Here is a 13,802-nt window from a genome sequence, read left to right as displayed (position 1 = left end):
GAGCAGTAACGTGTAAAGATGCCCTCAAGCTGGTCTCAATGATCCCAATTAGCCCCTTCCAGTGTGGAATGCCCCATGATCCCCAGGAAGCCATTACTGCCATTACCTGGTGGGAAATGAAGTGGCTCGTTGCAGGTTGGCAATTTGGGGTTTTTGAGTTGGGATCCCCTACAAACAGCCCATACTAAACCAGCCTGGAGATGTGTCAAAACCAAGTTTTCCCCCCAAACTGTTGTGCTCAGGGCCTGGTGCTGCTTGGAGGAGTTTGGGCTTTAGGGGGCATCACTCATCGCAGTCCTTCAGGAGTTGGAAATGAGAACCTGAAAGTGAAGGAGGTTACACAGGGAAAAATAGATGAAATGAAGCAGCTCTTCCCGCTCTGATACATTCTAATTAAGGGAACTGTCACCCTTATTAAGAGGCCATTAATTCATCGTCATAATTCACCATCAGGAAAGTCAGTACCCAAAATGTGCCTGGGCTTTGGGGACAGCATTTCCTAGTCCTGCTCCTCTCCTTCCTGCATCCCTTGGAAGCTGAACATCACCAACCTCCTCCTGCAGCCCCAAGTTCACCCCTGCCCTGTTTGCTCTGTATGCTTTTGCAGTGCAGAGGATGGAGAATGCTGCTCCAGGGGAAGCAAAGCCCCATGGGCTGCCAAAATGTCCCCAGTGCTGCCTTTGTGCCAACATCACCTCCTGGTTACAGACAGCTTTTTCTGTGGAGCCTCTCATTATGCATTCTGCATGGAGGGCCTTGCATCAGCTTAATTAACGAGGTAAGAAAGACAGGACCTTTGAGGAAATCTTAATTATATTATCCATCTCACCCTGAGTGGCACCCGATCCATCCCAACACTGTTCCCAAGTTCATTAGCAATGATCTGAGATTGATTAGTCCTGGGTGTGCAGTGACAGGGACAAGGACCAGAGATCCAGGGTGGGGACTGGAAGTGTAGATTGGGGACCAGGGCTTTGGGATGGGAACAAGGGCTTCAGGATGGGGACCAGAGCTTTGGGATGGCAACCAGGGGTATGGGATGGGGACCAGGGGTATGGGATGGGAAGCGGGGCTTTGGGGTGGTGAGCAGGGCTTTGGGATGGCAGTCAAAGTTATGGGATGGGGACCAGGGATATGGATGGTGACCAGGGCTTTGGGATGGAAACCAGGACTCTGGAATGGAAACCAGTGCTTGGGTATGGGGATCTGTTTTGAGTGATAATCCAGCAGATGACTGATGGGAGGACAGGCTCCTAATGAGCTGGGTCACATAACCAACCAGGGAAGGGCAGCAAATCCCAGCTGGCCTCAGTTTGGCCCTTGAGCAGACACTGACATCCATCAGCAAACTGTGTCCCATAGCTGCATGCAGCAAGGATATCTGCGGCTGCGTCTGTAGCCAAGCATGAATGTGAATGCTGGGAGATCGCTTCCTGAATCAGAGAGGCAATCAGCAGCATTTCAGTTCCGAAGATATCTGTATCATCAAGCCAGGCACAGTAATTACTTGGACAAATTAGGCATGCATTTGCTACGTGCAACTGTGTCGGTGGTTTTTTTTTTGCTTGCAAAGCCTTGCTGCAATCTACAAGCAGCCTCCACCACTGGGAAGGGATTGCTGCGTTTTTCCTTCTTAAAGCAAGAAAAAGCTGGCTGTTATTTTTCATCCCAATAGCTCTTTGTCCTGCTTATTGCAAAGAAAATAGCCGAGAGCAAGGAAATAGCTCCGGCTGCATCCCAGCAGGGGTTCCCTTTCGGTCCCCTTTGGATATGAGACGCTGGGACTTAGGATGCACAGGGCATTAGAGGGCGCCAGATGATTGCCCAGAGTGCAGCCTTGGAGGATGCTCGGCTCTCACCAGCAGCACCAGCTGCAGAAATAGCAGAGCAGTGGCAGAATGGGGTGTGCAGCCTGATGGGGGGGTTGCTTTTGGGGTCTATGAGCTCAGCGAATTTCTGGTTGCAGAAGGGGAACTGGATCATAGCTTGACATGGGCGGATGTGGCACACAGAGCTGGAGCTGGGCACCTGCTCCTATGGGGACAGCCACCCAGTGCCACCCACCCCAGTGCCACCCTCTGCCAGTACCACCAACCTGCTGCCACTCTCTCCCAGTGCCCAGTTCTAGGGACGGGGTGGCATCATGGTGGGCTCTGATCTGGTGCAGAGGTTTCGCAGAGGGCCACATCCTGCATGGGGGCTCTGCTCTGCATGACAGCACAGCAAGGAGAAAATCTGCACCCTGAACTGGCCAGAATTGGGCACCACACGCTGCATTTTGCTCCAGCACATGAGCTGGGAGTGCCAGCAGTGCCCCGCTGCTGCAGGAGCGATGGTTTTCTTCCTTCTTGTTTTCTTTCTTTTTCCTAAAATTCAATAAATCCACTCTGCTTTGTTGCTTGTGAAGTTCTAGCGAGGTGAGAAGAGCCAATTTCACTGCATTTCTAAAAAGGTCAATATCAGTAGAGAAAGAGGAAATTCAGATTTCTGTGTATGTGGAGGAAGGAAAGAAGCGATGAGCAGTAAATTCCCAGGACTGTGGGGTCCCTGCAAATGAGCCCCTAAGCAACCCCATGTTTGGAGAGGGGACGTTCCCATTCACACACCATAGTGCTCCTACAGCACTATTGGGATATTCCCTCTCCCTGACCCAGTGGCTGAAATCTTGCACTTTGTTTTCCCCATCTGGGGAGCAGGGAATTAATAGAATCGTGGGACAAGCAGCAAATGGAAACAACAGTCTGACTTTATTTGCAGGGCAGGAGGTGGTGTGTGGTGCCGCCTGGGTGCCCCCTCTGCCACGGCTCTGGGGGGTCCCTGGCACCACTGGCACTGGGGGATGCGACCAGAAATGTCACCTCCTCTCAACCATCAGCTGGGATTTGGGGTCAGTGCTGGTACGGATGGCACTGTTACAGCCCCTGGAAAGGTCAGGAGTTTGCAAAAGCCCTGGAGGGGTTGAGCTCTACAAGGAGCCCAGACAAAGCCTGGGCACCACTAGGAGGGAATAAATAGAGCCCAGAGAACAGGGAACCAGGCATGTGGATGAGGACAGAGAAAGGACGTGGAGTATCTCCTGTGCAGCATCCCCTGCAACTTGCTGAACCCTGGGCTTCCACTGCTGCTGACTCAGCTCCCTTTTTAATTCACAAAGTGGAGCCAGGTGCTGGTGACTGCCCTGCCTTTAATTTCTTTGCCTGGTTGGGTCATCTTATTTGCTGTCAATAACGTTATCTCCTAGGACACTGGAAGACAGCCCAGTATGAAGGGAGAATGAAGCCCCAAGGCATTGACACCAGCAGAGCCCACAGCTCTCCCAGCCACTCCGAGTGCCAGGCACCACTCATGTGCAAAGGCATCAGCATTGCATGTGCAGCTCCTGTTTATCCCACAAATGGCCGCGCTGGAGTTGCCCACTTTGCTCAGCCCTGCCCGTCTCTGATTCTTTTTGCAGTCTCTCCCATCAGGCTCAGATGGGCCAAAGTCCACCTGTCCCAATGGCTGCTTTGCTAATTATCCTCCGATCTGCTGAAGAAAGCATCCCATCTCTGCACAGAAATGTAGTCATAAAAAAGAAAGAGAGAGAAGAAAGAGAAAAGCCCCGGAGTGGCTTGGGAGCTGTCTCTTCGTATTCCAAGCATGCTGCTCAGGTCTCGTATCTGCGATGCACAGTCCATCCCAGAGCTGCTCGGTTCACAGTGTTGGTACAATCTGCCAAACAGACGGATCAGCTAGGAGACATTTCCAAAAGATGCTGAAACGAGGAGGGGAGAGGAAGGAATGAATAGCCTGCAGGGTGGGAGCCCACCTGGGAGAATCCCAGCCCTCCAAGTGCACCTTGACACCAATGGACTTTGTGCTGCATACCACAACCCATTCCTGTGCCCGCTGAGCAGCACAGCGCATACACAGCTCATCATGCATGGGGAGCAGGGCAGGTGCCTCCATCTCACACACCCACTTCTCTCCTTGTTCCCACAGCTGCAATCTCCCCTTTCCCCTCCCTGTACCAATCCTACCTTGGCTGAGCAGCTGCAGGTTCCGGACCTCCTCGCGCACCTGGAGCTGCAGGACCTGCTGCAGCACCTCCTGCCTCTGTGCCTCGTGGGCAATGCCCATACGCTGCAGCTTCTCCCCATTGAGCCGCAGCAGTGCCCGACCTGTAAGCACAGCACAGCTCAGCAGCTGCTCAGTGGCCATTGGTACCATGGGGACATCAGGAGTGTGTGGCTGGGGACAGTGTCAATGTGCAAATCAGCTGGGGAGCTGTGTCCATGTAATGGGAACATGGAAGAGAAAAGGGACCAGATCCTAAGATAGGATAGGATAAGATAGGATAGGATAGGATAGGATAGGATAGGATAGGATAGGATAGGATAGGATAGGATAGGATAGGATAAGATGATAGGATAGGATAGGATAGGATAAGATGATAGGATAGGATAGGATAGGATAGGATAGGATAGGATAGGATAGGATAGGATAGGATAGGATAGGATAGGATAAGATGATAGGATAGGATAGGATAGGATAAGATGATAGGATAGGATAGGATAGGATAGGATAGGATAGGATAGGATAGGATAGGATAGGATAGGATAGGATAGGATAGGATGGGATGGGATAAACAGAGCAGAGCAGAGCAGAGCAGAGCAGAGCAGAGCAGAGCAGAGCAGAATAGAATAGAATAGAATAGAATAGAATAGAATAGAATAGAATAGAATAGAATACAGAATAGCGTAGGATAGGATGGGATGGTACAGGGTAGGTTAGAACAAGAAAATAGAATAGAACAGAGAAAAGGAGAAAGGAAGGAGAAGGAGAAGGAGAAGGAGAAGGAGAAGGAGAAGGAGAAGGAGAAGGAGAAGGAGAAGGAGAAGGAGAAGGAGAAGGAGAAGGAGAAGGAGAAGGAGAAGGAGAAGGAGAAGGAGAAGGAGAAGGAGAAGGAGAAGGAGAAGGAGAAGAAGGAGAGAAAAAAACAGAAAGGAGAGAATAGAATAGAAAAGGAACAGAATAGAATAGAATAGAATAGAATAGAATAGAATAGAATAGAATAGAATAGAATAGAATAGAATAGAATAGAAAAGGAACAGAATAGAATAGAATAGAAAAGGAACAGAATAGAATAGAATAGAATAGAATAGAATAGAATAGAATAGAATAGAATAGAATAGAATAGAATAGAATAGAATAGAATAGAATAGAATAGAATAGAATAGAAGCCTGCCCCTGTCCTCCTGTATTTGGAGGTTGTTGTACGGCAGTTCGAGGTGCCAGCGTCAGGAGCAGTGCTGGCCCCAGCAATCACATTCCTTGTCCCTTTAGGCAGGAGCTTTCTTTTTCTCCATTCTCCACTCCACCTCCCACATCAGAACACATTCTCCTGACCCCACGTGGGCTGATGGATGGGGGAAACAGGGCACCCATCAAAACCCATTAGTGCCGCTGCCACCATCCAGCCACTCTCCTTCAGTCCAGGGGCTATTAAACAAGGCATTCACAACCAGCTTTTGTCCTTGTTCCCCAGCTAATGCTTCCTTTATTTCCCACGGGAGGGCTGGCTGAGCTCTTGCATTAGGGCTTTGCATTCCTCAGGGGCAAAGGGCTGTGCATAGACCTGCCCCACTCCACTGTGCCCATCCCTGGTCCCAACAAAAAGGGAGCACTGAGTGTCAGGATGATGCTTGCAGCATCTGCATTGAGCAGCTCTGTGCACTGCACTATACACTCCATGGGTGCCAGGCAGCTCTGAGCTCTGCCCAGCCATGGACTCATGGTGGTGGGACTGAGTGGTACTCTGTGCCATAACACATAGCACTGGGGGAAGCAGCAGTACCTGTGATGGCGTGGTGGGAGAAAGCCTCCACGTAGATGAGATAGTTGTGCGGGCAGTGCTTCTTCAGCCATTTGCACACATCCTGCTGGCTCCACAGCACCACTGGCTTGGTAAGGCTGCCCAGCGTTGGGCTGGTGTGATAGATGCCATAGTGATCACAGCCACGGCCCTATAAGGGAGATGGGAAGTGTCAGTGGGGCTCAGCACTACAGGGAGCAAACCCCTGCTATGGGACCTGCTCCAGGGATGATTCCTTCAGAGGAACAGATGTGTACAGAGCCAGGCAGCTCCCTCTGTGCTGCAATGGCAGGGGGTTGGATTTCCAGGCTGGCTCCTGGCAAACTCCTGTCCCTTGTCTTGGACAGTAAGCGGATGAGGTAGGAATCTGCTGGCATCAGAAAGGTCGGCAGCACTTGGACTGCAGTGTGCCAGCTCCGACCTCTGTGTGTGAACATTGGCTAATTAAGCATGCCTAATAGAGGAGTAGAGATAATTAGTGCAACAGGATGTCCAGACATCCCGCGGTTACTAAAATGAATGGCACATCCCTGAGTGATGTCAAATGGGAGGAAGTGGAGGGTGGAGGGGTCAGGGGTGTTGCAGGGCTAGGAGAAATGCTGCATCCCACTGCCATGCTGCATCCCACTGCTATGCTGCATCCCACTGCCATGCTGCATCCCACTGCCGTGCTGCATCCCACTGCTATGCTGCATCCTGTTATCCTTGCTGCATCCTGCTGCTGCATCCTGCTGCCACACTGCATCCTGCTGCCTGTGCTGCAACCCTGGGCCCTGCTTCTGCTCCTGGGTTCTGGCTCTGGCTTCACTGCCATGCAGCAGTGAGCAGTGCAGGGGCTGAGCCTGCTGCTGCTGAGTGCTCTCCTCATACCAGAGATGACGGTGAGCTCCCAGCAGCTATTACTCAACTAACCCCGGGGGCACTGGGGAAGAGGTGACTGACAACCTGCAATTTCCCCAGCCAGAAGCGTGCTCGAATCCACTTGCTGTTTGAGCTCCAATTCACTAATGGGGGCCGTATTCGTGCTCCAGGTTCCTGTGCTGCAGGTACCCCTGCACAGTGCAGCCCTAAGCCCTGGGTACAGGCACTCAGTGGGAGCAGCAGGACGTGGGGATGCCTGTAATGGATGCTGGGTTGCTTTTCCGGGTGGCTGAGCCGTGCTGTCTCTCTGATAAACTCTCAGCCATGAACAGAGGCAAGCAGGCAGCAGCAATGCCCAGCAGTGGGGGTTGGATGGGGGGAGCCCACACAGCAGTGCAGGGACCCAAAGCAAGCAATCGGAGTCACCTCCACTCCCTGGGGTGTTTTCCCTTGTTTGTGGAACAATTAGAAGCTTTCTCACACCCAAACCCCACTGGGAGGCAATGCCTGGGGAGCGGCCCTGCTCTGTGCTGTGTCCCCATTGGGAGTGAAGGGGACATGGAGGTGGTGGGGACAAGAGGCGCAGGGGGTGCTGCTCCCACTGAAGGGCCCCAGCAATGCCCCGAGCCCTCAGGCACCATGAACACAGGAGCCAGGTTCTGCTGCTCCCTCAGCATCCTGGCTTAACAGAGCACCAAAAGCTGCAATGATTTTGATGCTCGGGTTTACAAAGCACCAAAGATCTGTCCCACTCCTCCCTATGGCAGCACAGAGCACAGCACCAGAGGGGTGGCTGGGAACCTTGGCCTCACTGCTTCATAGCTGCACATGAGTGCCATGATGTTCCCAGTTTTAGCCTAGTTCTGACCATTTCCCTCCTAAGAGACATAACAAAGTCCTCTGTTCTTTTAAGGCATTACAAGGAATTCACTTCTGGCTCATCTCTTCCAACTTCCAGCTCTGAGCGGGGAGGAGTTACAATGCAAAGCTCAACCTGCACAGCCCAGAACCACAAAACCCAGCACTGAAAGTCCAGATCCTGGAGCTGAGCAATACCTGTGAGCCCTCTGTGCCCGGCTGCCGAAGGAGTTTGATGGCACGGCTGCCCTCCCCGCGCTGGCTGCGCCCGTCGTGCCAGGTGAGGCTGGTGCCGGGGCTGCGCTGCAGGCGGTAGCTGAGGTTCTCAGCTGACACCGTGTGCTCCAGGAGGCTGCGGCAGAAGCTGAAGTGAGCGGCAGCGGCAGCAGCTGCAAAGGGAAAGGGGGTGAGAGGTGTCTGCCCTGCACCCAGGACCCCCCTGAATACCCCCTTTAGCCAAATGCTGCCCAGACTTATCACTCTATCTCTCCATCAGCCCCTTGACGGGGAGCAGCCCATCAGAAAATGGATTTCAGGGACCAGCTGGACTTAAGCTGTTCCCAAAGGGCTGGAGAAGACGTGGGGCACACCAGTGGGTGCAGGTTGGCCTGGAGCTGGGGGTGTGTGGAGCACCCCAATGTGCTCACCTTTGCAGTGACCATGGCCACATTCAGTCCTTTCTGTAAGCTCAGCTCATCGTATTTTGTTTGATTGCATTGCAGTGGACCCCAAAAGGTGTTAGATACTGCTGGGGGTGTGCATGTAGAAGAGTGCTGTAGATGAGCACTGATCTGCAGCAGATTCCCCATCTCACCTGCCCCCAAACACTCATTAAAGCCGAGCAGGAAAACACCAGCAGCTGAGAATAACCCAGGTCTGGGAGGGCTGGAGGGGATCTGCTGCTGCTTGGTCCCAGTGGGTGCAGAGGGGAGGAGGTTTCACCTCTCCCACACACCTTTATGCAAGGGGAAGGTGGGATGTAAGTGCTGCCCGTGCAATTTATAGCCAGGACAGAAATAAATGTGTCTGAAGGCTGGATGTGTTGGATCCTGTAGGAAATGGGAAGTGAAAAGCGGAATGTCAGAGTTGGCTCCATGAGTGCTGCTCCAGCTTCAGATCAGCCTCCCAAGCCTTCTCTCGTGAGGCCAGAAAAGGGGATGGTTGGGTATGAGCTGAACAAAACTGTGAGCACCTATGCTCCGAGAGCAGCAGCTCCGTGTCCCAGCAGCGTGGACAGCCACACTGTGCCTCCTCCTGGCCTTCTAGTTTCAAAACCCATCTCTGAGAAACAGCAGCTTGGCCCTAAAACTTTGCTCTCGCTCAGGCTCATTTGGAAAACAAGGTCTTGCCCGGGGAGAAGGGGATTTGCAGAAAACAAATGGACTGGAGATGCACAGAGAAGCTCTGTGCCCAGGGATGGAGCTGTGCCAGGGCTGTCCCCACGGAAGGGCTCTGCTACCATAGGGACCTTTAGCCAGAGGTGACCACAGAGCACCCGGTGCCATCATTGTGGCTCATGAAGGAGCAGAATGTGGGTATGTCTGCTCCTCTTGCAGCACGGCTCAAGGCAAAGCAGGAGAGACAGTGAGAGCAGATGGGAGAGAGGGGGGATGCTATGGGGGAAATGAGCCCATAACAGCAGTGAGAAGGGAGAGTCGGGGTTCTGATCTGTGCTGGGGACGCCTTGCAGCCCTCTGCTCCCACATCCCAGCCCCAGAGACCTCAAGTTCCCACCATAAGCAGTGAAGGAAACCAGAACCCCGGTCTCCTCCATCCTTTCCGTGTGGCTTCACCATGGTGCAGGGCAGAGCTGTTGCCAGAGCCACGGACCCTCTTTGGAGCAAGGTGAGAACAGAGGAAGATCTTCCCCTTTCATCCCCATTCCAGCAGTGCATCCTTCTCTCCCAAACAAAACGATCCTCCCCATCCCTTCCGGATGCTGTACCGGCCCCCAGCCCCGGGCCCCCTCACCTGGCTCAGGTGCGCCCTGCGAGCCGCGGACACTGGCGACGCAGCAGAGGGACGGGCGGCCCTGCTGCATCCCGGCGGGAGGAGGGATGTAAGCGAGCGCTCGGCACCGGCTGTCACCAGCGCCGCTCCATCCCTTCCTCCCCTCATGCCTCTTCCACACCTGACTGCCTCCGCTGATTGCCTCCGTCCTTCTGCCAATAAACGGCGGCCGCACGCTCGCCCCGCATCCGGGAGCTCCGGGCTGAGCAGCCCCCGCCGCCCTCATACGGAGGGGTGGGGGCACAAACCTGCCAGCCCCCTGCCCAGCATCCCACGGAGCCGCAGCCGGGCGAGGCGGCAGCCCGAGGGCCTTAATCCCCACCAGCGCCTTTGGATTTGGAGAGATGCTCCGTGCTCTCCCTGAGTGCCCCCGGCTAATCCGGCGGCGGGGCCGGGGGGGGCTCGGCCAGCTGGCACCGAGTGAGGAGCAGTTGGGCATGGAAGCACGTCATGACCAGGAAAAGCCGTGGCAAAGCCAAGCATGACCTTAAGGACCCTGCTCAGGAGGTGCAGCTCCTTTGCTCCCATTGGGCACAGGGGGTTTTCTTTATCCCCACCAGCCCATGGGCCTTGCTCCACAGAAGGGGTTCCTGCAGCCTTGGGAATTGCTGCTGGTTCCTTTTCCCTCGGTGGCATTCATGTATTTTGGGCACCCCTCCAGTAGCACAGGGCAGGCATGGAGGCAGGGTCCATGCTGCTGCTGCATGGCCGTGCCTTCCCCTCACCCCACACGTGGTCTCTCCGTATTTTTCCCCCTCTGGACACTTTTAGAGCTGGCTGCAAAGTGCTGCAGGAGCTCAGTGCAGCAGCAGCACCACTGGAGGGTGAGATGGACAGGAACCTCCTAGGAATGTGGCACTGAGACAGAAAGCTGAGGATGGGATGTCTGAATGCCAGTGCATCCTTGGGCAGCGGGATCGGTACCTCCTGCAAATGCACTTTGCACCTACACACACTTATTGTGCTTCCCCAGGGGATGCAGTTGCAAGTAGCTCAGGTTCACGTGTTAATGGTGCAAGGAGCGTGGCACAGAGGTATGAGGAGCAGCTTGCCCTGTGCCCCTGATGCCATCAATGGCTGCCATTCCTGCCCTGCTGCAGGGATGCATTTGCCATAGGGAGCAGAGGGGCTCCCAGGGGTGACACTGCAGCAGAGATGTTTGCTTTGCAGGGAACAAAGCTCACATCGGTGTGTTTGGTGTCTCCAAGGGGAAGAGACATTGAGCACCAAATGGTGCGAGAGATTTTCCTACATTCAGATGGGGATTTGTGGCAGGGATTCACTGGAGTGCTCAGCCTGCTGCTGCTGCTGCTCCTCAAGGTGAGGACAGGGCTGAGAGCTGAGCTCTCCAGGAACCCCTGGGATAGGGGAACTGAGCACAGCTGTACTCCCAAGGCAGCTCCTTGAGGGGTTTGTCTCACTTTCAGTGGTGTCTATGTGAGCCACAATCCTGCCTGGCATTGCCATTGCCCCAGTCCCCCCTGTCCCTTCCCTGTGGCTTCAGCACCATGCAGGGCAGAGCTGCTGATGGCATGGAGCCCTGGAGCCAGGGGGCACAGCAATGCTCTCTGGGACCCCCATGGTACATGGTGCTGGAAGCTGGACTTGTGCAATGTCCTACAAACCAGGTCCTGCCCTGAGACATTCCCAAATTCCTGCTGGCCCTGAGCAGGTCAGGACCAAACCCAAAGCAGAGCAATGACCCTATGGAACTCACACTCTTTAGGTCACTCCCTAGGGCACACCTGGCTCAGTCCCTTGCTGCTGTTAGCACCATCCCATCCTTCTCCTCATAATTCCCTGCCTGTGAAGGTGAAAGCCTGAGCCCCTCACATGGCTGGGGACGAAGCCAAGTGGGAAGGGAGGAGGAAGGGAACAAAAGGCAATGTCCTTCTCATGGCTGTATGGGTCATTGTGGGTGTCTGTGCTGCTGAGGACATGGACACTGCCAAGGGGTCCACGATCACCTTGTGACAGGGATGTGTGCAGGGCAGGGTCTCCTGGTAGGAGCCCACCAGCACAGAGACACTACATGCAGAGAGTCCATTCCATGTCCCCGAGCTCTTCCCAGGTGTCCCACCCTGCACAGCACACTGCTCCTGCCCTTGCACCCCCTCCTTCCAGCCCAGTAGCCCATTTCATTGGTATCCCCAAAACTGGGATCGACAGACAGACACCCACCTTCCCAGGATGGAGGGGACAACATAGAGGAATGGAGGTGCAGACCCCCGGGATGGAGGAGGCAGCATGTGGGGATGGAGGACAAATCCTGGGGATAGAGGGCAGACTCATGGGGTGGAGAGGACACCGGGATGGGAGATGGACCCCGGGATGGAGGGGCAGAGCCTCAGGGATGGAGGGGGCAAACCCTGTGAATGGAAGGAATGGAGCCCAGGGACAGAGGGGACGTTCCACCAAGGATGCAGGATATACACCGGGATGGAGGGAGGAGCTGGGGACGGGAGGGTGATGGAGGCAGCCCCCAGGACGGATATACAACCTCCGCATTTCGGGTAGGAGGACATGAACCCCGCAGTGCACCTGAGCCCCCTCCCCCCCCCCTTCCCACCGCCTCTACCTTCCATGTCCTTGGCTTCTCCGCAGCTCATCCTCCGCTCGGAAGGGGCCGCGCTCCGGCGGGGACGGAGCCCCCGCGCCCCCCAGCGCCGCCGCCGGCACCGGGAGCTCCGGACCCGCCCCGGTGCCCGCGCCGGGGGCGGTGCCGCTCTCCGCCACCCCCGGGCGCTCCGCCCGCCGCTCCGCACCGCCCCGCCGCCAGCACGGGGCTGCTTGATCCTGGTGCTGCCCGATCCCCGGTGATACCTGCCCGGTGATGCTCTGTCTCCGGTGATGCTCGGTCCCTGGTGCTATCCATTCAGTGATGCCCAATCCATGGTCCCACCCAATCGCCGGTGTTGCTCAGTTCTTGGTGAGCCCAATTCCCGGTGACACCTGATTCCCAATGATGCCCAACCTCCAGTGATGCTCAACCCCCAGTGATACCCAATTCCTAATGATGCCTGCTCTCCACTGATACTCACTGTCCAGAGATACCTTCCTTACCCCCAATGCTCCTGCCCCAGGTTTTGCCCCTACCTCCTCCAGGCACACACCCCTGGCTGCCTCCAGCCCACTCCAGCCCCCCAAACCATTGGGTTTGGTGACACATTAATTGGTTGTTGGATGGGGACCAAGACACAGCTGGGCATCCAGGATGAGGGCAAGCAGGTGTCTGTGCCATGCTGGGAGCACTTCATCTTTGCAAAGCACACCCTGTTACAGACCCATCCCAGCACTGAGCAATGCCCTGCCCTCATGTTTGGGGAATGCTGGCTCCAAAATCACACCCTGTCCTCAGCACAGAGTTCCATGGGCTGAGAGCACAGCAGGTGTGCAGCAGTGCCACTGAGCTGCCATGAGGCCGTGCACAAAAACTAACACTGCTGTGGCAGCAAAGTGGCTCATGTTTGGGTGGCACAGGCTCGTGTCTGCACACAGCACTTGTAAAAAAACCGCAGGATTTTGCAAAATGTTGTAAAAAATTGCCAAGTTTGGATGCTCACACAGGAGCTGCTCTGGATGGGGCTCAGCTCGCACTCCCCTCTGCACAATGTCGGTGCAGCCTTTCCTTGCTCAGCTTGTCCCTCTTTAAAGCACAGCACAGGCCAACCAAGAGCACACAGAGCACAGCACTGAGCTGACACCACACCACCTCCCAGGCCTTGCAGTTGGCATCCCTTTTATTACCTCTGCAAGAGAGAAGCTCGGGCAGTATTGTTTATCACAGGCATCCGACTCCTTCTAACACCCAGCAAGCTATTTTCCATTACTCTGAAATTTCCAGTTCTCCTTACGTCTCTGTCTGCACACAGAGCTTCAGAGCCCAGGCAGAAATCTTCAGAGAGCAGAACGTGTGTGCAGGGCCCTTGGCAGGGAAAGGCAAACGGTGCCTGAAAAATGTGTGCAGATTGTGCCAAGCTGTTATTAGAAATAAGCTGCTCCCAGCCATCACTTTCCCTGTTTTTCAGTGGTGATTTGCTCTTCTCCAAGAAGGGTTTAATGTATGTGGGGGGAAAGAATTTTGTTCCTCCTCACTGCTTGCTAACAGGTTGGTGCAGACCTGCTGTCCCTATGGTCTGTTGCAAGCTGTGTGTGGAGCCCAAACCCAGAGCATGGCTTGGGGAGAGCAAAGTTGGTGCTCAGTGCTCTGTGCCCATTC

General features: G+C 54.8%; 1 protein-coding gene across 4 annotated transcripts; it reads right to left on the bottom strand.

The window, feature by feature from the left end:
• Nucleotides 1-2,725: 2,725 nt before the first annotated feature.
• On the bottom strand, nt 2,726-12,310 carry SAMD10 (sterile alpha motif domain containing 10). 4 transcript variants are annotated; one of them, XM_085519733.1, is made up of 5 exons: nt 12,162-12,310; nt 7,772-7,962; nt 5,837-6,005; nt 4,020-4,160; nt 2,726-3,711 (listed from the first exon to the last, which is right to left on the bottom strand). In XM_085519733.1, exons 1-5 carry the CDS (start codon nt 12,190-12,192, stop codon nt 3,647-3,649), a joined length of 597 nt encoding a protein of 198 aa, XP_085375859.1. In that variant the 5' UTR covers nt 12,193-12,310; the 3' UTR covers nt 2,726-3,646. The 4 variants fall into 4 exon arrangements, with proteins under 4 accessions (XP_085375859.1, XP_085375858.1, XP_085375857.1 ...); XM_085519732.1 differs by having other exon boundaries at nt 2,726-3,754; nt 12,162-12,309; XM_085519731.1 differs by lacking the exon at nt 12,162-12,310 and adding an exon at nt 9,545-9,935 and having other exon boundaries at nt 2,726-3,754.
• Between the last annotated feature and the right edge of the window lie 1,492 nt (nt 12,311-13,802).

This window comes from Coturnix japonica, chromosome 19 (assembly GCF_054131305.1).
Source record: "Coturnix japonica strain WE chromosome 19, WE-NBRP24, whole genome shotgun sequence".
NCBI classification, from domain to species: domain Eukaryota; kingdom Metazoa; phylum Chordata; class Aves; order Galliformes; family Phasianidae; genus Coturnix; species Coturnix japonica.
Note: the sequence above shows the minus strand (reverse complement) of the source record. Positions and strands in the feature narration are given on the sequence as shown.

What these genes read in the sequence shown, in the direction of transcription:
- SAMD10 (XM_015882110.3), bottom strand. Translation starts at nt 9,809, where the DNA reads ATGAGGGCGGCGGGGGCTGCTCAGCCCGGAGCTCCCGGATGCGGGGCG. An exon ending in CGGGCACAGAGGGCTCACAG is followed by an intron (nt 6,006 to 7,771) that starts GTATTGCTCAGC and finishes TCTCCCTTATAG; the next exon opens with GGCCGTGGCTGTGATCACTA. An exon ending in CTCCCACCACGCCATCACAG is followed by an intron (nt 4,161 to 5,836) that starts GTACTGCTGCTT and finishes CTGTGCTTACAG; the next exon opens with GTCGGGCACTGCTGCGGCTC.